The following is a 25,614-nucleotide window of genomic DNA, read 5'->3' as shown; positions in this document are numbered from 1 at the left end:
TTGAAAAAAGAAAGGGAGAAAAAGTAAAAAAAGAAAAAAAAATTGAACAAATATTACTCGGATCAATCAGTGTTTGGGTGACCCGATCTTATTTATTTATTTTTCATCATGCTCAACTTCTTTCAATGCAGCCAAGACAGCTTCTTCCTGTGCAGCGACCTGGTCTTGTTCTAATTGAATATCTTTGGCTTGCTTTTCTATAATGGCTTTAGCTAATTGTTCTTTTTCTTCATTTTCTCTACGTAATGCTTCTTCTTGTGCAATCTTTGCTTGTTCTTCCTTCAACTTCTTTTCGTTCTCTAATCGTATTCTCTCCTTCTCCGCTTCTGCGATAGCTTTTTGTTCGGCTTCTTCCTTTTCAATTCTTGCTGTCTCCAAAGCCTTTTCTTTAGCTTCTTGCTCTCTTCTAGCAGCCTCCTTCTTTGCCTTTACATTGGCAATATCTAAACGACGGAAAAGACCTTCGATAGTCTCAATGACGTTGCGCTTCTTGGATTTAATATTGGATACTAAAGCTTTTTCAAATTCAGTAGGCTCTTTATCGTCGGCACCATTACCCACAATGGCAGTTAAAGGTCGAATGGCATCTAATTTCTCCATGAGCTGGAGTAAAAGCTCGTTGGAATGAGCTAACGTATATTGCTTTTGCTTGAATTCTTTATCGGTACTAGCTTGGTTCTCGATATCAGTTTCAACAGCTTCAAAATTGGTTTGTATAGTTTGGGCTTGAACTTTGATTTGCTGTAACAAGTGTAAAGCAGCACGTTCTGCCTTACGTCCTTCCTTTCTACGCTTTACTTGTTTGTCATCCTCGATAATATAATAGGCAATTCCTGATCCTAAAATAGCTAACGAGACTGCGGCGGCTCCGTAAATAAAAGCAGAACGATTTTGTTGTAACTTCAACATGGGGAAAAAAAGGTGGAAAAAAAAAATAAAAAGTGACAGCCTATCCTTTTTACTGGGAAAACAATAACAATAATAAAAAAAAAAGACGTCATCTTATGTGTGTATACAAAATGTTTTTTTATTAATAGTGTTTTTATAGAACAAAAAATTTACAAGTAATCATAACCAGCACCACTTCTAACCTTGACATGCTTCTTTCCCTTCTTATGCTTCTTTGATGTGACATCGCCCACATCACCTAAATTGGCTTGAACTAAAGCCATACGAGCTTTTCTGTTCATTGGTTTACCATCATCGGTAAGTACACGTTGATGGGGATATAAGGTAACTCTACCGCCTGTCATAGATGATGCAACAGATTGCTTTCCGCTCACATTAGCTTGATTTAATTGTTTTTCAAAAAAGGCTTTATCGACAGCATCAGTTTTAGACCCAGATTGATTTCTTGAGCCATCAGAAGGTGCCACATAATTTAATGCAGTTGAGGGTACACGAGTAGTAGGTGCCAATTTCTTGAACACTTTAAGTGCTGCCTCATTAATTTCCTTATTGAACTCATCCGCATCAATACCAGGAGGAGGATGACAAAACAAGAGTTTGCCGTTGACATAATCCTTCAAAATATATCTAGCTGCACGAGATTCATCGGGATTACCTTGACTAGAACGAACATAACCTCTGGCAATAGCATATGTGGAACAGAATTCAGCACTAGTGGGAATACCAGTACCACCATCCTCAATAGGAACTGTACGAATACGAATACCATAAGTGGCTTCAAGCACATTTTGAGGAATACGCTTAGCAACCAATGTTGTGGGTCCAGTATGTTCACGAAGTTGATCGATGGGTAAAACACCGTTACACACTTGATCCGCTTTGGTGGTAGAGAAAGTGGGGAAAACCAAACCAGGACAATCACAAAGTACAAGTGTAGGTGTCAAATGAATAGTTTGGAAATGCTTGGTTTTACCAGGCGTGGATGAGACTGATACACGCTTCTCACCGATAATGGCATTAATCGTACTGGATTTACCAACATTGGGGTAACCAACCAAACCAATAGTAATCTTTTCAATTTCACCGTTTTCGTCTATTCATACTCGTTATTAACAAAGTTTCCTTATTTATATATACAATAATTAGTCCTTACTCTTTACAACAGGTGTTTGTTCAATCAATAAATCTAATAAATCGGTAGTTGTGCGAAGACGGGTACGTTCATCATCCTTCTCTTCACTTTCGACGTTGAGAGAAGCCTTGGATAAAAAGTCAGTGATCTTTTCAACCTCATCCTTTTTTTCCTCGACTTGTTTGGCTTGTTCAACAACATCCTCATCACTATCATCTTCATCATCACTACCTCTAGCAGCCTGTGCCTTTAAAGAAGCTTCCAATTCTTGACGTTGTCTTTCTTCTTCCTCTTCTTGCATAGTTTGAGCAGCGAGCGCAGCTGAAAAGAAAGTGTAACGGATGCCTTGAGAATCAAAGTAATCAGCCCACTTTTTTCTTTGTTTGACAGTTAAGAAATCAGCCTTGTTAATCAATAACAAATTGGCCTTGTTCTCGTCTACTTCAACTACATATTTCTCGAGATCGGCAGATCTGAACAACATGGGGTTACGAGCATCAACAATTTGAACAATCAATTGAGATCTTTCAATAACACGCCATAATTGACGCCACACTTCCAAATTCTTTTCGAAAGGGGTCAACAATAAACCCTCTTCATCTTCAAGTGTTGCCATGGAACGTCTCCAGTTTAAGAAAGCCTCACGTTCATTACGTTGAACTTCTTCTCCAGTCATAGTCTTTTCCCAATGAGGTCTACGGGGAACTGATAACTTATCTACATTAGCCTCTTGCTTCACAATTCTTTCCTTTTCTTCTTGTTCGGAAATCAAGAAGGGGTTTTGATAATCGTTTTGAATGACTTTGACATTTAATCTTTCTATAAATTATTGTGTTAGTCGATCTCGGTTTCCATTTTTCTGAAGCAGATCAACACTATTCCTTACCAGCTGTGAAATCGGTACCGGCAAGAGCAGCAGTACTCAAGAAGGCATCTAAATCATTTTCTTGTGTGATACTTTGCATTTTAACCCACTTGGGTCCTTCAGCAACTTCGGTTGTGTGCTATATAAAAAAAAAATAAACTATTTAGTGTTTTGTTGTTGTTGGAGCCCTTATTCGTACTTACAAGAATACCTTCGTCAAGGGCAATGGCCTTTTGACCTTGGAAACGAGATCTAATGACAGCTCTACCGAGAGAACTGGTTTGCTTCTTCTTGGGTGGTGGCATAATTTATAAGTTTAAAAACTGGTTTTGGAAAAGAAAAAGTCCCTAAAAAAATTAGATTTTTTACCCTCACTATGTTGCTTTGGAAGCGTGATTAGTAAAAACCGTCACAAGCCACCAATGATTTATCATCAAGCATGATTCTGTTACTTTCTATGAAGGGCTTCAATGATCAGATGGGAGACACAGTAGTATTACAGTTATAATGAAGACAGGAGTGGATACATCATTTGAAAATGACACATATATATACCTACATAATGAATTGAGTTAGCGGTAAATCATTGCTGTTAAATACATTGCTTCTTCCATACATGGTTTTTTTGTTCGTCTTGAACAGATAGTGTTCATATCACAATGCAGCATGACTAATAACGTTACACATACTATGTGAAAATCTCTTTGGACTCTAACGTCTTTTTACTTCATGAAGCAACCCGATATCAACGTTAAGCTTTTTCTTTTGGGATACAATATCAATCAATTAGCCAAAAGTAGCCACATCAACTCAAGAATCTGTATTTAATTTTATTCCCACCGCCATCCGAATCACTGTTTTGACTGGATCGATTTTTTATATTTAATACAGTTGCATTAGCTTCGGAGACACAGACTATAAAGCAGTAATAAGCCCTCATCTTTAAAGATATGAGCAGAATAAAGTATGAAATATGCGCACTTTTTATTGAATGGAATAATGTAAATGATGAATGCTTTTATTTTAGTAGTATGATCATATCTATTTTATTTTATATATTTTTTTGATATACGGTTCTTTTTTTCTTTATATATGACTAAATAATTCTTAATTGATTTGAAGTAGATTCAAATTCAATAACTTTTGTACAGTTCTTAACACCACCCTTCAATCTAACCCAACGACCCAACTTTAATTCCTGACCTACACCGACAACGAGAAGGGTACGTTTAGAGGGGAAAGTAGTTTTGATTTGAATGCTATTAACAACGCCTTGAACAGGGATTTGTGCGATTTGTTTAAAGCTCTTATTGTCTGCTGCTAACTTCCATACACGTACAAAACCATCCCATGATCCAGAAACGAATAAATCTGAGTATCTTAAGCATGCAACAGCTGTGATCCAAAAAGGTGTATTGATATCGCCTTCGGACTCGCTTGCAACGGTATTTAAACCATGCGCAGTGGATACTGAGTACATGGGCTTTTTGCGGTTGAGTTCCCATAATGAAAGAACACCACTATCACCACCAGTGATAAACATACTTTCGTCAATTTGGGCTATACAATCAAGAGAGCCTTCAACAAACAAAGGTCGGTTTCCATCGGGGTTTTTAGTGGCAACACCACCTCTGTACACAAGTTGTGATTCCTCTACAATTTTCCACACTCTCGCTGTTTTATCTCTACCACCAGTGGAAACACAACGTTCACGGCCAAGGGTATCAATATCTGTAATTTGATCTTGATGACCGAATAATGTTTCTATATACGTGCGATCATCAATATTCCACACCTTGATTGTACGATCGTGGGATGCAGAGTATAATTGATTTGATCCTTTACGGAATGCCAACCCCTATGATATTAAATGTGAGTATAAATTCACTATACATTAATCCAATTCCTTACAGAAACAACATCTCTGTGCTGGGTAAATTTAATAAGATGCTTATCTTCCTTCACTGACCAAATGTTGATGATTTTGTCCTTTCCACCACTTGCAAGGTACTGACCATCAAAACTTATTGCAAGGCATAAAATATGATCAGTGTGTCCATCATAGTTCTTGACTCCTTTTCTTCCACCGGGGAAAGTGTGTAACTTTTTGTATGTTTTAGCATCCCCTATGTATAAAAGTTAATACACGCACATACTATCCAATTCTGTATTTATCTTTACATTTCACAATGGAACCGTCTTTAGAAGCTGAATAGAAGACTGAACCATTTTCAGATAATGCGACGGCAGTGACAGGGAGTTGGTGTCCACGACATGATTGAATTTTTAAGTTTTCGATATCATCGAGTTTGAACTAAAATGGGAAACCAAATTAATATCAGAATTTTTCGGGTATTGCTGTCTAAATTCTTACAGTGTCGGCAATACGTAAATGGAGTCTACCTTCGCTTTCGTCCTAAATACAAAAAAAAAAAAAAATCAACATATGCTACTTAAAGATGGCATAATCTAGTTTATAACTTACATCGTCTTTCTTTAAACGTTCAGCAATCAAGTCTCTATCGAGATCAGCAGCATCGAAACCAACGAGATCGTCTATACAAAGGCAAAAATTAGTTTTGCACGCAAAAAAAGACTAGTAAAAAAAAATAACGGGGTACCGTCTAAAGTTTCTTCGATTGTTCCCAAATATGCCTTTGCGAGACGTACACGTTTTTCTGCAGCAGTCTCTACAATTTCTTCGTCGGAGGATTCGGCTTCACTGGCGGAAGATTGGTTGGCATTAAAGTGATCGCCTTCATCGTCGTCACCCTCAATGTCACTTTCTTCTTTTTTGTTTTGCTGTGTTGGTGCAGGACGACCCTTTTGTTGTTGAGGCTTTCCGCTTCTTTGTACAGTGTTTGTGGTCTTTGTAGGGCGCTTACGCTTACGACTATTAGCGAAAAATGAATCAACAGCCATGTTTCTGAATAAGGTAACTAAGTAAAGAAAAATAGGACAGTTTGCGTCGAAAAAAAAAAACTGTAAACTTTGTCTAAATTATGACATCAAGCCACATGATTCACAGTCACAAAGGGCTTATTTTATCGTGAAAGCAAATCATGTTTTAATTTCTTCATTAAAAATGCTACTTCTCAGTTGCTGCATGCGTCTTTAACAGACAAGAAACACAATCAAATTAAATAGAATGCATAAAACCGCTGTCATAAATGTTGTAATGATAATAAAAAATGTTAAAATAATTTGACATATTTTCGTGTTATTAAAACGCCGCCGTATTTTTGCTTATCAGTTTGCGCTTTTCGAACCTTCCTGAAGCTTTTACAACAATAAACGTATGGCCACTTCAAAGCAAGCAGAAGCTTTAGCACCTCCACCTCCTGTGTACATTTTCAGAGAACACCAAACTACAGTAAGTTATGTTCAGCTTTTTGATAATGACAACTTTTTAGTTTCGAGGTAAATGAGAGCATTTTTTTTCTTCTTTCCTTCATTCATCTCAAAAACGAATAGTGATGGCGAAGGTTGGATAATTATCTGGAAAATGAAGACCAGAAGACCTATTATGAAGTGGAAAGCACACAAGGATAATTGTATAAAAGCGATTTCCATAAATGAAAATACATTGATAAGGCAAGAAACCCAAAAGTGTGGTCTGACAAGAAAAGAAAAAAAGCTTATATATAAATTTTAATGTAGTCAGGGCAGAGATAACATGATCCATATATGGAAATTACCAATATTACAAGAAATCCATGCACTCACAAACGATCATCCTGAGTTAAAAAACTCTATTGTGTATGATGGATTGGGTTTCTGTAAGTTATCGTGTTACAATAATCAAGGTAATAAAATTAGATGAAAATATAGAATTAAGGAATTAACGCCATTTCAAAGAATCTTTTTTTTTATGTTTTCCATCCATGGATAATATGGGATCAGTAAGTAATGGAAAATTTTAAAAGCATAAAAAGCAAAAAAAAACAAAAGTTAAACACATTTTTGTCGAATACAGTTTGATATCTATGATTTAACTTATCAACGTTATGTGCTTCGAAACATTGGACAAACAGATAGCGGTACACATCGGCTTGGTTCGTGTATGGCAGTACAACTATTTAGGACATCTGAAAACCTATTTGTACTTGCGGGATATGAAAGTGGGAAAGTAGCATTGTGGGAAATTAAAGACATTGGCGAAATTATCTGGACGCAACAAGCACATACAGAGCCAGGTAAAGTTGTAATCAGTTTACACAAATTTAGCTAATCTATTTTTTTTTTTTTTTTACAAACAGTACTGGATCTGTCAATAGACCACATGAAATCATTTTTAATGTCTTCATCAGCAGATAATAATATATGTAAATATTCACTAGCAACAGGTGATATTATCAAAAAGATAACGATTAAGAAATCTGGAATTGTGGCGTTAAAGATTCGCCCTGACAATAAAATATTTGCTTCCGGTGGATACGACGGAAGGTAGGTTACAATAACAAATTGGAAAATAAAAAAATATGAGTTATTGAAAGCATGTTAGGATTAGGATATTTTCTGTAAAATCTATGAAGCCTTTGGCCATCTTGGCGTATCATAGAGACACTATCTATAGTCTTGATTTCAGCTTCAATGATAATTGGTTGATTGGTGCTAGTCAAGACAATCGTATCAGTTTGTGGAATATCTATTAAGTCACATGGTGGGATCTTACGCAAACTGCAGCATTTGTTTTCTTCTGTTTATAGTACACGACTGCTAAAGCGTCAGATAATATTTTCTTTTTATATAAAATGTGTAGATAACGATAAATTTTGTCAACCTGGTTGGCTATGATTCTCGTACGACCTCCCTTCCCCGGTTCTTGATAATCATTGTATGATATTGAAACCCAGAATACCTATCTATCTATGCTATCTCCACATGTTTGATCTATCACTGAGCTTATATAAATAGCCTCCTCCTTTCAGCTATCTCTTTTTTTTTTCTTCTTTATATTTTATTCATTCATTTTATTACGAACAATATTTTAAAAAGAAATGGATTCAGAACCAGAAGCTCCTGTTTACAATACTGGTGATATTGGCTTTGTGTTAGTCTCAACGGCCTTAGTTTGGCTCATGATTCCAGGTGTAGGTTATTTCTACTCTGGTATGGCTCGTAGAAAGAACGCCTTATCACTTATTATGTGTTGCGTATTATCTCTTGTTGTTGTCAGTTTTCAATGGTTTATATTCGGTTATACTTTAACTTTCAGTAAAGTCAGCACAAAGTTTTTGGGTAACATGGATAATGCATTCTTGCGTGGCGTTTTAAATGAACCTTCAATGGGTAGCGCTGCTATCCCTGATCTTGTTTTCTGTATTTTTCAATGTATGTTCGCTGCTTTAACTCCTGCTCTTGCTATCGGTTCTGCTGCCGAACGTGCACGTATTTTGCCCATGATTATCTTCATCTTCATCTGGACTACCGTCGTATACGATCCCGTTGCCTTTTGGGTATGGAATTCAAACGGTTGGAGTTTCAAATTGGGTGGTCTTGATTTCGCTGGTGGAACGTAAGTTTACGGAATTATGCAGATAAAAAAAAACTCCACAGAGACTAATACATTATTTTATTAAAAAAAAAAAATAGCCCTGTTCATATCACTAGTGGTTTTGCCAGTTTAGCTTATGCTTTGGTATTAGGACGCCGTGAAGGTCATGACCATAAAAAGGAAGAGTTCAAGCCTCACAACATGTCTAATGTCGTTCTCGGTACCACTTTGCTTTGGTTCGGTTGGTTTGGTTTCAATGGTGGTTCCGCATTGTCCGGTAACTTACGTGCTGCTATGGCCTGTGTAGTTACCAACTTGGCTGCTTCTGTTGGTGCCATTACTTGGATGCTTATTGATTACAGAATTGAACGTAAATTCTCAGCTTTGGGCTTCTGTTCTGGTGCAGTCGCTGGTCTCGTTGCTATCACTCCTGCTGCAGGTTTTGTTGGACCTGGACCTTCCGTTGCCATTGGCTTCTTGGGTGCTTGTGCTTGTAATTTAGCTGTCCACATGAAGGAATACTTCAATTATGATGATGTAGCTGATGTATTTGCTGTTCATGGTGTCGGTGGATATGTTGGTTCCATTTTAACTGGTATCTTCGCTGAAGCCTATATTGCCAAACTTGATGGTGCTACTGAAATTGCAGGTGGTTGGATGAACAGAAATTGGGTTCAAATTGGTTATCAATTTGCCGATGCTACTGCTGGTGCTGCATGGGCCTTTGTTGTCACCTACATCATTCTTTTCATCATGAACCGTATTCCTGGTCTTTCCCTTCGTGTCGATCGTGAGTCCGAGCTCAAGGGTTTGGATGCTGCTGAAATCGGTGAAATGGCTTACTATCATGTCGATAAGATTGTTGGTGTTAATCAAAACACTGGCCAAGAAAAAGTTCTCCAAGAAGAAGTTGAAGGTTATAGCTTTGAACCTCAAGCTCAAGGTACAATGGGTTCAGGCAGACCCTTAACTCACGAGAGTCTCAATAACGTTTAAAACCATTCCCTTCTTTTAATATGTAATTAACCCCTTTTTTTATTACCTTTCTTTCATACATTCCACCATATTTACTCTAATACTACTTACTCTATTGATATCCCTTTAATCCATAATCTTACTATGTACAATAAAAACTTAGTAATAAATACATATACATTGCGAAATTTACTATATCTTAAATAATGAAACATGTTAGGCAGTTTCCGAGATCAGCATTGCATTATGCATGTACCACAATACAGCATAAATGTAATATGCTATGGTGTAATTCTTAAGTCGACTTTTTTTTTTGGTAGTAGATTAAAAAAAGAACCTGTTTTACAGATGGCCAAGTTTTGTACAAATGCAGATCCCTGCATGTGTGCTTATATGCTGCACATTATTTTGACTTGGACGCACATATTTGTATGGAAGATCTCCCAATGACGAAAAAAAGCATATCATTCACGATCAAAATCTATCATTTATAACAGCATCTTTTTTTAAACATATATGACAGCACCATTCCTTTTTTTTTTCACTCTGGATATTATATATATCCCTCGTTCATAACGTCTGGAAATGATAAACATAAGTAGCTTTTTGGTACCTAATAGAAATAATAAGTGCATGCATTTTTCATCAATGCGCATTAAATGATCATAAAGTGAATAAATGAAAACTACTGTAATAAAAAAAACAATAACGCTCAGTCTGTGTAGATTGAAAGAACTAAATAATTGATCGATATTTAATCGTCTTTAAAGATTTAAGTGTGGAGGGGGATAAACATATTAAATTGTGTATGGGTTAGAAGCAAGTGTACTTCTTTTCATACTCTTTCACTACATAGCGCCCTGGTTTAAATTTTTATCGGCCAACTGATCCAAACTTTTCCAATAGTATGAAAGTTGTTGCTAGCCCTTGACTTTTGACTATGCTACCAGCAAATACAGCAATTCCGCTACACTGCTATTTGGATTTGGAAAGGTTTGGGTAAAAAAAGCCTATTTGACATAAGATATTTAAGCAGCTACCCACGTTAAAAAAGAACAAAGAATTTTATAATAGTTTATTCAATTAGACCCGCAAAGGTTACATCCATTGTTTCTTCTTTTATTTCTTTTGCATTTACATGGCAAAATCATCATCATCATCTTCTGCCTTGGCTTTTGGCTTAACAACTCTCTTTCTCTTTTTACCTTTGTTAGACGAAGCCAAGGGTTGAGCTTGTGCACTAAGAATATCATCTTCCTTCAACATGGCATCCCACTGCACCAACATGGCATCCAAATCACGACGCCAGAAAGTCTTGGGAGGTGTACCTCGGATTTCTTGCAACTCTTCATACTTTTTCTCTTTTCTACTGATTAAATCTTTAACCTTTTGTTCGGTAAATTGACGTACATTGAGAGTGAGCAGGTAGTTGTATCCATCTCCCTCCTCCTTCTCTGGTTCTTCTTCATCATCATCGTTAACGATCAAAGCACTCTTCTTCTTGGGAGAATAGATTTGCTTTAACCCATTCTTCTTCATGTCGGCCACCACAAGCTCTTCCTTACGGTTAATATACACCAATTTTTTGGTAATAACCAAATCGATAAACTTAGCCATATTGTCCAAACGTGTGTACTCATATTCTAACTTAGAAATTAAGTGCTCTTTACGCTTGACATAATACTCCAGTCGAAGCACATAAAACTCCTTCAAGATCTCTTCGGGACTTTCGTATTTGCGAATCTTGCCATCCTTATCGAAACACACGATGTTCGTTGTATTGATATTCGACGTCATCTTGAGTGCCTTTAATAATCCAATATCCTCCGCTTTAGCCAAATTGGTTTCATCTACTTCCACTGTAAACTCGACTGCCATATCCGTTGAATTGTTGGTGAAGTCCAATACATTGATCTCAGGCTTCTTATCCTTTGGTTCACGCATATTTTCCAAGTTTTCCTTGAATGAGTCAGTCCAAAGACGTACAGGTAATTCGGTGATCTTGATATGACCATCGCTATTGACCTCAGCTACACCACTCGAGATATATTTACCTGCTTCTGCTGCAGGTGAGATAGTACCCTTGAAACCACGGAACCAAGGTGACATTTTGAGAACTTCCTCATCATTCATCAAACGTTTCAAGTTCTCAGCTAGCACACGGGGACTGTAATTAGGAATGGTTGTACTCCAACCAGTACCAATACCATCTGCACCATTCACAAGCACCATAGGAATAATTGGGATATACCAAGCAGGTTCAATTGGCTTATTCTCTTCAATCAAGTAATCCAAGATTGGGTCATCATCAGGATGATAGATGGTACGCGCAATTTTAGCTAATTTCGTGAAAAGGTAACGAGGACTAGCAGCAGATTTACCACCATCATGTCGGGTACCGAACTGACCACAGGGAACCAACAGATTGATATTGTTACTACCCACATAATCTTGGGCCATATTAATCACAATGGAGGCAATACTGGCTTCACCGTGATGGTATTGGGTTTTTCCAGCCACATAATTTGCTAACTGAGCCACCTTAATTTCCGAAGTCTTTTCACGTATATGGGTACCAAAGAACACCTTACGCTGACCCGGTTTGAAACCATCTACAACACAAGGAATCGATCTGATATTATCGGCCATACTGAAAAGCATCAATTCACGATTTACGAAATCCGTAATCTTAATCTTCTCAACATTATGATCAATAAAAATTCCTGGTTCATATGAAGCCAACCATTCTTTACGATCAGCAGCTCTCTTCTTGTTAAAGGCCATATCCACCAATTGACGTTCTTCAGTGGAAGCGACTTCGAATTCCTTTTTATGAGTAGCTAAATCACTGAAATACTTGCGTGCATCGGCTTTATCTGAAGTACCCAAACCCTTGAAATACTTGGGTTCCCATTCACTATTCTTGTTATTGATCTCGGCCCATGTCTCGTACTCGGGGATGGTGAAAAAGGAAACCTCTTTCTTGTTTCGTTTATGACGACAACGGATAATGGGTGTAATAAATTCTAAGAGGAAACCAGGAATATCCAATAAAGAAGGAAACATACTATCGATAAAATTGATCAAGAGACCCTTGATATGGGAACCATCATGATCCTGATCAGTCATCAACATGAGTTTACCGTATCGAAGCTCGTCGGAATTCGTGTAAGTTTTACCGTGCTTCAAACCAAGAATGGCCTTGATGTTGGTAATTTCAGCATTGTTCATGATTTGCGTATTGGTAGCATCACGGACATTCAGCACTTTACCACGAAGTGGGAAAACACCGAAATGATCTCTTCCGACCACAGAAAGACCACTCAAGACAAGGGCTTTAGCGGAATCTCCCTCTGTCAAAATCAAGGTACATTTCTTGTTATGAGGCTTGACACCAGCAAGGTTAGCATCTTCGAGCTTGGGAATCTTGAGACGACGTGCCATTTTACCCGTATCAGCCTTAGACATTTGTTCATCTTCCTTAAACTTGACCCAACGTACGATATTATCAATGATACCCGACTTGGCAATCAAGCCTAAAAACTTGTCGCTGACCTTGTAAGTAGAGCCGAAACTACTAGCACGCAATGTCATGTTTTCCTTTGTTTGGGAATCAAATGCAGGATTTTCAATCAAACAATTAACGAAAATAGTCATATGATTCTTGATCTGGAAAGGCTTAACTGTCTTGTTATTGGTCTTACGTTGAACTTCAGGTAAAAGCGCCTTGACGATTTGGTCGGCAATATAATTAACGTGGGTGCCACCTTTAGCAGTACAAATACTATTGACAAAACTGATCTGATTAAATTGTCCATCACTAACAGCGAAATTGACTTCCCAACGAGGATTATTTTCAGGATCATTGATGATGGGCTTCTTGCCTTCAGCATTTCTAATTTCCAAAGTTTTGGTGTACAACTCACAGTACTTGTTAAAGCCCTTGACTGGAACCTTGGTACCGTTTAAATATACACCGACACCTTCCACGACACCTGCCATATCATACACACGCTTCTTGATCAATGCTTCAAAATCAGCATCCATCTCCTCCATACCAAATTTAGCAAGATCGGGTTTAAATGAGATACGCGTGAATTGAGTACCAGCAGCATTAGAAGTGATCTTGGGTTTACCCGTAACACTCATGTTGTTCTTAAACACTTGCTTGTATTTAAGTTGACGTTCTTTATCTCCTGTCTCGACCGTAAATTCGGTACTAAAGATGTTACAAAGTTTAGCACCATAACCGTTACGACCACCCGTTACTTTTTTTTCATTATCATTGTAGTTGGATGATGTCAAGAGATGACCAAAGATAAGTTCAGGAACATAGCATTTCTCCTCCTTGTGCTCAGTAATAGGAATACCACGACCGTTATTCTGAATGGAGATAAAGTTTTCCGCACGATCAATCACTACCTTAATCGTATCCATACTAGGATCACGAATCTGTATATTTATCATTTGTTTGTTAGTTTATGTTAATATTTGACAGTTTAACTTCTTTATACCTTGTTATCGGCAGCATTCACCAAAATTTCATCAACAATCTTGTACAATCCAGGCACATACTTGATCTTCTTCTTTTTAATTGTCTCATCTTCAGAATCAAAGATCCACATTTCTTGTTCCTCTGCTTCAATTGAGCCAATATAAGTATCAGGACGAAGCAAGATGTGTTCAAGTTGAGTCTTCTTTTGATAAATTTCTTCTACTGTTTTGTTTTCTTCGCTGTAATCCTTGGCCTTCTTTTTAGGTGGGGATGCTTCGGTCATCTCTGTGTCTTCGTCCTTTTTCTTAGTTACTGTCTTTTTAATCGCCTTGGGTTTAGGTGAAGTAGGTGAATCTAAAGCATCAGTGGATGAAGAGGCTTTGGACGTGTCAATAGATGTCTTTTGAAAGAACGAGCTGATATTACCACTAGGAGCAGCAGCAGCAGCAGCAGCTGTTGTTGTTTTTTTAGGTGCGGCTGCCTTTTTGGGAGCAGGTGTCTTTTTAGGGGCAGGTGTCTTTTTAGGAGCAGGTGTCTTTTTTTCTGCAGCAGCTTTCTTAGCAGGTGCTTTCTTGACAGTTTTGGAGGTAGAGGCTGTCGTCTTGCGTTTCTGTTGGCAAAAAAAAAACATTGAATGCATTAATAGGGGTTGTATTCAACTGGATATAAATGGACTTACCTTTACACTAGGCTCATAATCTAAAGTAAACTCTTCCGACTCATTGCCAGAGTTACCATCCTCGCTACTTGAAAAGGTGAACGCGTCTTCCGTATCACTCATTTTAATGTTAAGAAATAGATGTAGACAACAAAAAAAGAAAAAAAAAACACGAATACAAGACACGATGAACGAGAGAAAAAAAAAGCGCGTGCGGGCAGTCACGACTTTTTGAGAGCCAGATAATATGTATGCAGGAAACTTTGCTTTGACCTCAAGAAACAAACAGCCATAAAGAATGCTTAAAAGACACATGGTGAGTGTAATATTAGCATATTCAAAAGAGATTATACCTTACAATGATGTTTAATGATTCTATGAGGAGGGGTTTGGTTTATCGATTAGGTGATACGTTACACATGTAAAACTAATTATACGCGTTCCATACTTTTGACTAACAAAAAAATCTCGTGTGCCATTTTTTATTCTGTCCGATCAAATAATAAACGCCCGGGCTGGCTTGTAGTAATTGCAGCTAGAACCAGGAAAATATTCTAGAATCCACCTCCAATTAACAGAATAAGCTTTCCCATAAATAATCATATTACATAATAACCATAAGATTCGTAAACAAAAAATAAAAGAAATAATCGTAGCAGGCATGGCGGATGCTCCTCAGTTTTAATTATTTGGAATAAAGTAAATTTTTTTCTTTTTATTATTTTATTCCAGTTTCCAAAACCCTATTTACAACTTGGCTTAATAATAACTTTTTCGCACACCATACTTACGTCCATTGACGTGCCACATCATAACCTTTTCATAAAATATGCTTCACTATCAGTATATGCTACTACTGAAACGCTAATAGGCAACCAAGTTCATAATGACCAGTATAAAAACCTGGGGCTACATAATAGCAAATGTTTCTATTCTAAGTAAAGACCCAAAAATTCTGGGTGATTAAATCATCCTGACATAAGCCAGCTCTTGTTTATTAAATCTCGTTCACACACTTTTTTTGATCAACTAAATTATATAAATAAGACTTATTCCCACACTTTTTTCTTCCTTTTTCTTTTCCCTTAGCATACTTACTTTTCTTTACGAAAGAATTAATATTGTAAAATTTTTTGTTACTAATGAATTTTGTTTTTTCATAAAACGCTATATCGTTACCTTTCTTTTTTATTTGGGAATGAAAAGTATATATTGCAATTCTTGCGATATTACGGCCGTAGTTAGTCTTTGCTATATGATGATGACCACCCATTATGGGTTCTCAGGTGTTGGCCGGGAGTTAAAGCGTAAACAACAGGACAGTTTAACGCCAGAAAAAACTGAAGCAAACCGTGCTCTTTTGATGCAGTATGTACGTAATCGTGTGCAAATTATTTCTCTTTTTTTGGTAGCAGGAGCTGAAAGAAAGAGAAGCGAAAATGCAGCTATATCATTTACCCAAGAAGTCAACAAACCCATACCGATTCTGAATCCGGTGACGATGATCGTTATGATGATCGTTCTCTTGAATCCAACAGAAGACGTCTCAGGCCTGAGTGTTTTACAGTTTATTTGAGAGCAAAACATTGCTTTCATTTAAGATTGAGGCCTTGTTGGTAGAACACAAACGAGCAAAGGCTAAAGAACACAAAAATAGCCCAGATTGAAGAAGAGAGCTTCTTGTTACGAGCGAAGTATTTAATGATAACTAATTTAACGTTGCTGCTTAGCTTGAACAATGGCTAATTTATTTATTTATATATATTGTAGATTCCCTGTTGACCTCTATTGGGGAAGATTTACCCAACTATCAACAAGCCTCGGAAAATTTACAAAAATTCGAGATTTTCGGGTACGCAAGAAAGTCTCCTTCTGTAGAAAATCAAGAAGCGAGAGCTTGACTTTGGATTCCGGGATCAGTAATTTACTGTTTCGAATGAAGTTTGCGTCTTTGGTTCAATTACGCTGCTGTCCAACATCAAGTCAGACTTGAAAACTTTGACTATCGACTTGAACCAATTTAATGATCGAAACAAATACCGAGTTTTTATTGAATATGTCGGTATAGTTGTTTTAAACATTATAAGCTAACTATCCATTAAACTTGACGTTGACTGGATACAAATGGTATAGATGAGGACTGGATAGTGGAATTATAACAAGTTGCTTTGGATCGTTGTTGTAGCTAGTCGCAACATTACATAACCTATTACATTTTCTTCGTTATAACCAACGTGCATAATGCATCGCTTTTCTTATGGACAGCCAAAGTGCACGCAGTTACAACGTAAGATCGGGTATCTTAGCTGATTTCACTTGTGGTTAGATTAAATTTCGCCGTTGCTGTGCAACCTGCGGTGTATGTAGTCGTGGTTTTTGCTGCTTTGTCATAACGTGTTCTCCTATTTATACCATTGGCAGTGACTGGAAATATAGAACGCTCAATTAAGGACGTGGTACTTGTTTTAATAATTTAGTACAACATTGATGGTGGTGGTGGAGATTCGAACGAATTAGTAAAGAATTCAGAATCTTGAAGTTCGTCTGTGATTGTTGAAATCTTATTTATTTGGGTTTGTGTAGGAATTATGGTGTGTTTAGACAAGTGCTCATTAATTTTATTTATTAGAGAAGTGTTCCAAAGTTATATTGTTAAAAGTGCTACTCAAAGCATGGTGATACGATTTGTTGTCGGAGAAGGTCGCTGTACGGCGCAAAAGCACGAAATAAGGTAAAATGACTTCACTCCGTTTGTCAAGTTTTGACTGTATTAGAATGATACACGAAAATTTTACTGTGTAACTTCATTACTTTTAATTGAGCGGTGCATAAAAAAAAGTTTATTTTCATAGGATTTCATAAAGGGATTGACATAATGGAAACGGTGAATTATTACATAAATTGACTCTATAGGTGTTCAAAAAAGTGTATTAAATAAGGGGAATAGTCTAAGAAAGGACACGCGCAATTGTGTAAGAGTACGATCCGAATGTGATGATCATTTCTGTTGTGTCGACAAAGAGAGGACCACCAGGAAACATTTGAGAGTGGATCCATGTTGCTTGATCTCTTGCCCACAATTCTTCAATCACCTTTTGCGTTTGATCGTCAAACGAGATCCATGCAGATCCAGACGCATACACCCACTCTGCTATCATTAGTACAATTTTAAAAAAAAATTTTGGAAGAAAGAGGTGGAAATTAAAAATGGAATTCATTTCGAGCGATATTTATAATAAAAAGTATGCTCAAGCTTGACGCGAAAGAATGAAAAAAACCGCCAGGGTGATGCTCCTTTTCCAACAAAGTGATATATGCTTGGATCAATAGAGGCCAAGCACCCTTGCGTATCCTTTCCTGATAGTTCTCTGTCTCTATTTGTTGAATGGGCACATAAAAAAGTATCTATCATATTTGCAGTAGCAGGGTGAAAACGGTTTATAAAACTGACCAAAAACCTGTCACTTTTTACTCATCATCTAATTTTACCAAATAGAGACGCGTTAATATTATTTCCATCCTATCCGGCAAATAGTATTAGCGGATTCTGGCAGATCTTTATTTTTACCAAGTTATTTACTGCGCATTTCGTCAGCCCATGGGCGCTTTTTAGTCACCGATCTCTCTCTCTCTCTTTATCAGAGAAAATAAAAATGTTAACATCAACAAACGAAACAAAACGTATTTTTTCGTCTGTTGGTACACAATATACGTAATCTCCATTGTTCTCACTATCTTATTTGCGGTGTACGAATAGCCACGTGAAGAAAAAAGGGGAGGACAAGAACCAGGAATAGCAACAACCCGAAATAGACTTCCGTAATGTTTTCATTGTTATTCACGTCATGGCCCTTTGTTTAACCCTGACCCTTTCTTACATAGCATCGGAAATATAAAAATGAATCCGGGTTAAATATGTGTTCCCTTGTTTTCTCAAAAGACAGTTTTCAAGATGGTTACCACCCAATTTGTATTTATAGACAGTACTGTAAAATACAAGGAAATGAACAAAAAGTTAAGTTGGAGCTAGAAACAATAATAAAGGCAGCTACAAATACGATTAAAATGTAAAGCGAGGTTTATAATACATATTCAAAATGATAAAATGCGTCTGTGTAGAATTAGGTGATGATTTGAACTGAACAGGAAAGAAAAGTTTGATCAGTTCTCGTAAACCATTACACATCTATCACGAAGCTTTCGATATCTATGATGGAACAAACACTACCTGCAGGGTACACACATAAATATTTTATAAAGAATTTCTTTTTTGTGATATTTTTACTTCTCTAGCCTGTCCAACGTGCTGATAACGCATTACCTTTACCTACTTTCTCGTCCGGAACAAGAAAGTCGATGGTCTATTTGGAGTGATATATTATCCTAAATTAGCTTACAATCATGATGATAAAGACATCTAGGATTGCAATGTAAACAAAATTAACCTTACATCCTTTCAAAATGACAGAGGTATCTTTAACAGTTTGAAGTATTTAGATATTACCATTCAGGTTAAGTGCATTAGAAGCAGTTAGACAAATATGACATTGATTCAGAAAGAGCTCGCATCAAGGATAAAGAAAACGATACGAATGTCACTGGCGGAAATTCCTTTCGTTTTACTCGCGAATCTTTAGTAGGTTGGCGTACAACTTCATCCTAAATATTAACAGACCTAAATCCTTTTAATAGAATTGCGTTGCTTTATCAGTATTATACGTTGCTATTGAAAGTAGTTTGAATAGAAAAAGACCACTGATCCTGGTTTGTAACTCACCTTTCTTTACCCGGTTGGCTTCCTTTTTCTCTTTTAGGCTTATGCAAACCTTTAATAATCTTGTTGTCTTTTCTGTATACAACTATTGCACACTATTTCAAAATTTTGACGTTGCATTTTTCTGAGAACCCTTCATGTACATTCTTTCCTAGTGAAACTCGTTTACAACTTATTAATAAGGAGTTACACGCCTAGAAATGATAAAACAGAGTTTTTATAATGCTGGTTGTGTCAATATTAAATTATAACTATGTTTATTTGAAACTTGTGTCCTTTTAGTTTGGTTGATGTCTCACAAGAAACCACGGGTCAAGTAAAGCTGCGTATGGTTTCTTAGCAACGCCATAGAGATTTGTTCAAACTAATATCCAATTATTAAACATTTGTTTTATGTACGCAAACCAGGATCGTATCAGATTTAGATCTTTTTTTCTGGGTGATAAAGAGTCGTATACTTTACATATGTAGACAGCCTTTAAAGATAATCGAATCCGATTACTGGTTTCTCTTGTATTTCATACAGCTTCCCTTTGGCGTTGGAACGGCAGTAAATACTCGCTCTATTTCCATAAATGGAATTAGGGGGATGGGGGTAGGATGACTCATGTGCAAGAAGGGAGTCGGGGGGGGGATGATATATGCGTAAGAGGGGCGAATGGGGGGAGACATTTGTGTTTTATGTAACTAAAAAAAAAAGTTATTCTTAATAGGGAGGTAAAGGGGAGTCTGTTTTGTATATATTTGGTAAAAAACAGTCAGATGTGTAATAATTTTTAAACCAGTGTTAGGTATATAAATTGCTTCTCTCTCTCTTTTTTATTTTAGTTTTTTTTATTATTATTTGTGAAAATAATGTCTTTTGATACAATGGTAATGTGCCCAGCTACTTGTGAATTATGTGGACAATGGATGCCTCGACATAGCGTAAATATATTCCTCAAAATTCTACTTTATGTGTGTTCTCATTTTTTTTCTTTTCTTGATTAGGAAAACTGTCCTCGAAGTGGAGTGCATCCTTCACAATGGTCTCTTGACAGTGATCCACTTGGTTTTTCAGCCAATAATAATGACATATACGACAATGAACCATCGTTCATTTTATTCCCCTTCTTATATCCCTCTTCTTCTCCCTCCACCGACTAACGTTTTGTACACTTATAACAATAAAAAAAATCACGCACACACACATTTATTTTGACAGACATCGATTTTTACTTTTTAAAGATCTCTCCACGCATAATTTCATCTAAATCACTAAGCGCTACACGAGCCTGGTATCGCGTCAACTCATCCTTATCCGTTTCTTCAATATATCGTAATGTACGGTACGTTCTTCTTAAGCTTTCTGTTGGGTATTCATATAGCGTTTGTGCTGCTAATCCTCTAAAAAGTGATAATATCAATACCGTTGCCGCTATTCAATATATGAGTGAGTATATGTGTGTGAGAAAAATTTGTACATCCTTTTGATTAATTTTTTTTTACCTCGTCGGATCTCGGCAGCTTTTTCAATTTCTAGAATGTTCAGCACCCAATCGATCAATTCACTCATTTGTGAGGAAAGTGCCACGGGGCAGGTTTGACAAGCTGTACTGAGTAAAGACAGTGCCGAGACACGAAGATTTGTATCCTCTTCGCGTCTGGCCAATACTGTCTCTAAAGGCTTCACCAGCGTATCCACTAAATGTGATATCAGTTTGGGTGGAGGTAAGCTTTGTTTTTAGATGATTTTACCGTAATTGCCTAAAGCTGTACCACAACGCTGAATAGTTTGCATTAACGCCTCACCAATCCTTAAGCGGTTATCCAATTTTTGTTGCGGATCACTATAAATCTTTCCTAATTTCTTGATGATTTGATTTCCATAGGCATCTGTCATAGCTGATAATCCCTTGACCGCGTTTAAATAGATATAACTATCCTCATCCTGCACAAGCCGAACAAATATATCCAATACTTGATCCACTCCCTCCGCTGATGATACCAAAGGGTCTTTTGCAAGCACCATTTCTTTCAGCATACCCATACCGTGTGCACGAATCGGTAATAAATCATCTTGCAGTGATTTCATGGCATCGCGGTATTTTTCTTTTGAAACCTCAATCCCCGGTGTATGCTTACTTTGTGACATACGTTGAGATGATAAAAACGACGTGATAGCCAAAAGCACTTCATTCACTGACTCGCTGACCAATTCAAATGGATGTTGCTCGAGTTTTTTAAGAGGTGGAATGGTCGCTTGTAATAATTTCACTGCTTGCTCGTTCAACTCGTCGTTCTCTACCCAAGTAAATGATGATACTTGTCAGCCTTTTTTTTCTGCATGCAAAAAAATAAATATATATCGTTTTTTTACCGTGCATAACGGCGCGAAGTAAATTAATTGCTAAAATCAATGACTCGACATCCTCCTCCAATGAAAACTGTTCATCATGCACCGGTTCCAACTCATCCTGATCAACAATATTTGCAATATCCACAAATCCGGTTGATTTCTTTTCTTTCTTCTTTTTTGGTGTAAACAAGCGGTCCATATGATCATTCAAGATATTGGAAGCAAATGACAAGATTTGTGTAGGTTTACGGAGAATAGTGGGTCCCAACGTATCCAACATTCCCATAATCAAATGCAACGTTAATAACATACTAGTTTTTTTTTTTTTTTTTTTTTTTTTTTTTTTTTTTAGAAAACATTAGATCAGTATCACTTTCCTTTTTTTTTTTGTGCCTTACACTTTGGGATCTGTACGGCCTGTTTGTAGTGATGAATATTCGTTTAAGAGAAACACAAAAAAGTCTCCACATAAATCTGCATTATCCATCATCTGAAGAAACCCAACAAGAATTCCGGCATGGATCGGTAACTCATTACCTGCCAACACTTTGGGGGACTTTCTCAATTTAAGCAGAACACCGCCACTCGATCCAGGCGCAAAATAGGCTACACGTGCACCCGCCAAATCCACTCTATCCAACAGCACACGCTTTAACTCTCGAATTGCATCGGATGTGGTGGAAATCCGAAAGTAGGTTGACAATAAATCCAGCACGGTTTCGCGTAACACGGATTTCGAATGTACTGTGAATTCATATAAATGATACAAGCAAGGAATCGACGACGCTAGAAACGTTTGAATCACCACAGGTGAGGGTTCTCCGCCTATCATCACACGATGCAATGTATGTAATAACATGGCTAATTCTTCCTCTGTAAGACATGTTCTTTCCTCTTCGTAATGCTCTTGGTGCCATGCCGTTAATAAAGGTCCCACAATGGGGTCTACCAGGTACGTCTTGGCAAGGTCGGGGTGTTTACCAATGATACGACTCATAATAAATGTCACAGCTTGACCCGTGGGTGACTGATCAGGTTCTTTTTTCAACAATTGCAACAATTGGGGTGTGATGATCGCGTAATAGCTCTCCACCGATGTCATTTGTTGTGGCACAGATAATATCAGTTTAGCAATACTTTCCAATTGTGCCAACTGCACTAGAACACAAAAACGTTTAACGACAAACAATAATAATAAAAAAAACCATTAACCATCTATATCTTACATTGATCTACATGGCCAATAGTAAACTCAAGGACGATAGAGACACCATTGGGTTTCAACAAGATACGTGACAGGAAACGACCACATATAGTTCGTAACCAATTAGGGATAGGATGCGATGGCGACGAAGTAGCTAATAATGACATGAGAGACTCCATGGCTCTGGATAGATCCGAACGATCAAAGAGCCACATGAACATACGTGCACATTTATCTCGCTCTTCTCTCGATAATCCTGTACGACTGATAGGCCGTGCAATGTTGCCCGGTGTTAAAGGCATGTGATTGACTCCTTCTGTCGTTAAGGCAGTAGGCTGAAATGCAGAAGCAGGTGCATAGGCTAATTCTAGAAGAGCTGCATATAGATCGGGTAAGTGACGAGACATCAAAATCGAGGCTACGGTTGTGTAGGATTGACTGGCTGGAACCTTTTCTGCTTTCGAAATCATGTCAATCAGGGTTGTGGCGAGTTTAAACAATGATGTAAGGTGTGTAGTAGTAATCTTTTGCTTATCATCATTTTCGTCTTTTGATAGTAGTTCTGCATGTGCGTATGTTTGTGTGCGTATTGATTAATAGTTTATAAAAAAAGAATTGGCAATGGTTGATCGTTACCGTGGTTTGTATAGCCTGATTTGACTCGTTTGGATAAAGGCACACCTACACCAGGTAAAAAGCAAGGGTAGAAACCCCACGAAATTATAACTTGAAGTAACGTATGGATTAATCTAAAATCACGCACGCCTAAATAATCCTTATCACTTGCATCCATTTTTTCTTTTATACCGAGTTAAAAAAAAAAGTATTGCATAAATCAGCATGTCAAAATATACCTCCTGTAACGCAAACTTGTAGTAAAGCGTCTTGAATAGACACCAAGACTTTTAAACACTCGGTAACAAATGCTTTGCGAGGATCTGTTTCATCGAAATCGATACCAGCAAGTCGTGATGCTAAAGTCTCTTCAATCGATCCTTTTTATTTTTTTACAAGAAGAAATGAGTGTCGTTTCTTTTCTAAAAGCACATCATTGAGTCAACCTTCGTCTTTTAACTCGACTTTCTCGCCCACTAATTCTTGAGCTCGTGTTAAATATTCTCTCAACCGTGTCTTTTCAGCTTCATGCAGCGACATGGTTTGTAAAAAAGAGAGAGAGAGAGAAACATTTTCATTCCTGTCATATTAATAATGCAAACAGTCACTTTTTTGATTTTTTATAATGTAACGGGTAAGCTTTTTTATACAAATAAATAAAAAGAGAGGAGAGGGGTGTTTGGTAGGTGTTAAGGGTAATATACAATAGGTGTTTTGAAAGAGTGATTACTTTCTTCTAGACTTCAAGTGTGACAGAGGCAGCTTTTCTCAATCGATTCATGACGGCCATACCTTCTCTCTCTTCGGATATACCTTCCACAAAGATCAAATCCACGTTACGTTCATCTAAATCACGTAATCCTCGAAACATACCTCGTGCTACTTCCTCAGGATGTCCACTTCGCCCCATTTGAAGCGACACACATTCAATATTATTTGATAACCTCGATTGCGTCTCCCATACTGCCTCTTCTCCCTTTTGCGTCGTACGTAAAATACCAATCTTGCTCACAACTGCTCCTGTATTTTGAACTGATTCTACTTGTTCTCGTAAAACACGATTAAATTTGGCATCGTAATTATCATCCTGATTGTTCAAACGATCAATCAAAATCACCTTGGCTTCAGGTGAATAATGACGGTATTTCATACCCGGTGTGGTGGGGGCTGCTTCCAATTCGGTATCGACAAAATGCTTCTTATACACTTGCAATTTCTCCATACCTCGTACATGCTGTAAACTTTCGTATGTGAGTCCACCAGGTCGCAAAATAGCGGGTGGATTACGTAACCCATCCAGGACCGTACTTTCCACTCCTACGTTACATGCTCCTCCGTCCAAAATCATGGGAATACGACCCTGTAAATCATGATAAACATGACTTGCTAATGTGGGTGAAGGTTTACCAGATGAGTTGGCGGATGGTGCAGCTAACGGAAATCCACAGGCTTCAATCAAACTACGAGCAACAGGGTGAGAAGGAAATCGCACGGCTACGGTGGGATGACCACATGTGACAGAAGTAGGAATCAAGGAAGAAGTGGGTAAAATTAAGGTAAGAGGACCAGGCCAATGTTGTTCAATGACGGGTAAATACACGTCGGGTACAATATTGTCGGGCAAAATACTTTTCAGCATATCAATGGAAGAAACATGTACAATCAAGGGGTTATCTTGAGGTCGGTTTTTGGCTCCAAAGATCTTGCTGACGGCAGCAGCATCCAGTGCATTGGCTGCAAGTCCATATACTGTTTCGGTGGGAATACCAACGGCTTCTCCTTGTTGTAACCACTTTACGGCTGCATCAATTGCAGCTCGGTCAGCGGCATCGCTAATCACACTTTTAGCATTCTGCTCCGGGAACTCATCGTTTGTCCTCTTTTCAAAACTAAAATGCTCCGTATTCACTTTACACACTTGTGTCTTGAACATATTCGAATAGAACAAACGTTGGAAAAGTGGTTTGACAGATAAAAACATTTTTTTTATTATTCATCAAAAAAAGATTCCAAAAAAAGTCTAAAATTACAGTTACACAGGGAGTCTAAGCCACTTATGGCTCTTATCATCCCGCTATTTTGCATGAGCGCTCTGTATACAAGCACTGATCTGATAAAATATGCCTATTTTATCATTAGACGATATTTCAAG

The 25,614-nt window shown here is 37.5% G+C and overlaps 10 protein-coding genes across 10 annotated transcripts; 3 read left to right on the top strand and 7 right to left on the bottom strand.

Moving 5' to 3' along the window:
• Nucleotides 1-3: 3 nt before the first annotated feature.
• EV154DRAFT_521062 (uncharacterized protein) lies at nucleotides 4-1,010 on the bottom strand. The gene has a single exon (XM_051602875.1). The coding sequence runs from the start codon at nucleotides 907-909 to the stop codon at nucleotides 97-99; it is 813 nt and encodes a 270-aa protein (XP_051453882.1). The 5' UTR covers nucleotides 910-1,010; the 3' UTR covers nucleotides 4-96.
• EV154DRAFT_521060 (uncharacterized protein) lies at nucleotides 1,003-3,238 on the bottom strand. Its single transcript, XM_051602874.1, has 4 exons — nucleotides 3,110-3,238; nucleotides 2,928-3,045; nucleotides 2,063-2,860; nucleotides 1,003-2,002 (listed from the first exon to the last, which is right to left on the bottom strand). The coding sequence occupies exons 1-4, from the start codon at nucleotides 3,209-3,211 to the stop codon at nucleotides 1,059-1,061; spliced, it is 1,962 nt and encodes a 653-aa protein (XP_051453881.1). The 5' UTR covers nucleotides 3,212-3,238; the 3' UTR covers nucleotides 1,003-1,058.
• A 693-nt stretch (nucleotides 3,239-3,931) lies between these two features.
• Nucleotides 3,932-5,867, bottom strand: EV154DRAFT_449379 (WD40-repeat-containing domain protein). Its single transcript, XM_051597180.1, has 6 exons — nucleotides 5,528-5,867; nucleotides 5,392-5,462; nucleotides 5,281-5,322; nucleotides 5,088-5,220; nucleotides 4,818-5,032; nucleotides 3,932-4,764 (listed from the first exon to the last, which is right to left on the bottom strand). Exons 1-6 carry the CDS (start codon nucleotides 5,826-5,828, stop codon nucleotides 4,003-4,005), a joined length of 1,524 nt encoding a protein of 507 aa, XP_051453880.1. The 5' UTR covers nucleotides 5,829-5,867; the 3' UTR covers nucleotides 3,932-4,002.
• A 219-nt stretch (nucleotides 5,868-6,086) lies between these two features.
• EV154DRAFT_521058 (WD40-repeat-containing domain protein) lies at nucleotides 6,087-7,913 on the top strand. The gene is made up of 7 exons (XM_051602873.1): nucleotides 6,087-6,326; nucleotides 6,381-6,500; nucleotides 6,567-6,712; nucleotides 6,765-6,808; nucleotides 6,883-7,102; nucleotides 7,166-7,352; nucleotides 7,411-7,913. Exons 1-7 carry the CDS (start codon nucleotides 6,205-6,207, stop codon nucleotides 7,559-7,561), a joined length of 990 nt encoding a protein of 329 aa, XP_051453879.1. The 5' UTR covers nucleotides 6,087-6,204; the 3' UTR covers nucleotides 7,562-7,913.
• Nucleotides 7,827-9,566, top strand: EV154DRAFT_521057 (ammonium transporter AmtB-like domain-containing protein). The gene is made up of 2 exons (XM_051602872.1): nucleotides 7,827-8,424; nucleotides 8,502-9,566. Exons 1-2 carry the CDS (start codon nucleotides 7,907-7,909, stop codon nucleotides 9,397-9,399), a joined length of 1,416 nt encoding a protein of 471 aa, XP_051453878.1. The 5' UTR covers nucleotides 7,827-7,906; the 3' UTR covers nucleotides 9,400-9,566.
• An 872-nt stretch (nucleotides 9,567-10,438) lies between these two features.
• Nucleotides 10,439-14,701, bottom strand: EV154DRAFT_605598 (DNA topoisomerase). Its single transcript, XM_051607484.1, has 3 exons — nucleotides 14,553-14,701; nucleotides 13,893-14,483; nucleotides 10,439-13,830 (listed from the first exon to the last, which is right to left on the bottom strand). The coding sequence occupies exons 1-3, from the start codon at nucleotides 14,652-14,654 to the stop codon at nucleotides 10,513-10,515; spliced, it is 4,011 nt and encodes a 1,336-aa protein (XP_051453877.1). The 5' UTR covers nucleotides 14,655-14,701; the 3' UTR covers nucleotides 10,439-10,512.
• Nucleotides 14,702-17,491: 2,790 nt separating this feature from the next.
• On the bottom strand, nucleotides 17,492-17,677 carry EV154DRAFT_389073 (uncharacterized protein; the record flags this gene model as incomplete). Its single annotated transcript, XM_051595087.1, has 1 exon — nucleotides 17,492-17,677. A coding segment is annotated over one exon (186 nt), but the record flags the coding sequence as incomplete, so codon positions are not given.
• A 2,456-nt stretch (nucleotides 17,678-20,133) lies between these two features.
• Nucleotides 20,134-20,462, top strand: EV154DRAFT_521042 (uncharacterized protein). The gene is made up of 2 exons (XM_051602871.1): nucleotides 20,134-20,232; nucleotides 20,296-20,462. The coding sequence occupies exons 1-2, from the start codon at nucleotides 20,161-20,163 to the stop codon at nucleotides 20,449-20,451; spliced, it is 228 nt and encodes a 75-aa protein (XP_051453875.1). The 5' UTR covers nucleotides 20,134-20,160; the 3' UTR covers nucleotides 20,452-20,462.
• A 566-nt stretch (nucleotides 20,463-21,028) lies between these two features.
• EV154DRAFT_573940 (uncharacterized protein) lies at nucleotides 21,029-23,254 on the bottom strand (the record flags this gene model as incomplete). The annotated part of the gene is made up of 4 exons (XM_051606412.1): nucleotides 21,029-21,588; nucleotides 21,665-21,954; nucleotides 22,042-22,801; nucleotides 22,870-23,254. 4 exons carry the CDS (start codon nucleotides 23,252-23,254, stop codon nucleotides 21,029-21,031), a joined length of 1,995 nt encoding a protein of 664 aa, XP_051453874.1.
• An 816-nt stretch (nucleotides 23,255-24,070) lies between these two features.
• On the bottom strand, nucleotides 24,071-25,432 carry EV154DRAFT_521037 (DHBP synthase RibB-like alpha/beta domain-containing protein). Its single transcript, XM_051602870.1, has one exon. The coding sequence runs from the start codon at nucleotides 25,393-25,395 to the stop codon at nucleotides 24,199-24,201; it is 1,197 nt and encodes a 398-aa protein (XP_051453873.1). The 5' UTR covers nucleotides 25,396-25,432; the 3' UTR covers nucleotides 24,071-24,198.
• Nucleotides 25,433-25,614: the final 182 nt, after the last annotated feature.

The sequence above is a fragment of the Mucor mucedo genome (genome assembly GCF_025094135.1).
Source record: "Mucor mucedo strain NRRL 3635 chromosome Unknown EV154scaffold_106, whole genome shotgun sequence".
NCBI classification, from domain to species: Eukaryota; Fungi; Mucoromycota; class Mucoromycetes; order Mucorales; family Mucoraceae; genus Mucor; species Mucor mucedo.
The sequence above is the reverse complement of the archived record's forward strand: the minus strand, read 5'-3'. Positions and strand labels throughout refer to the sequence as shown.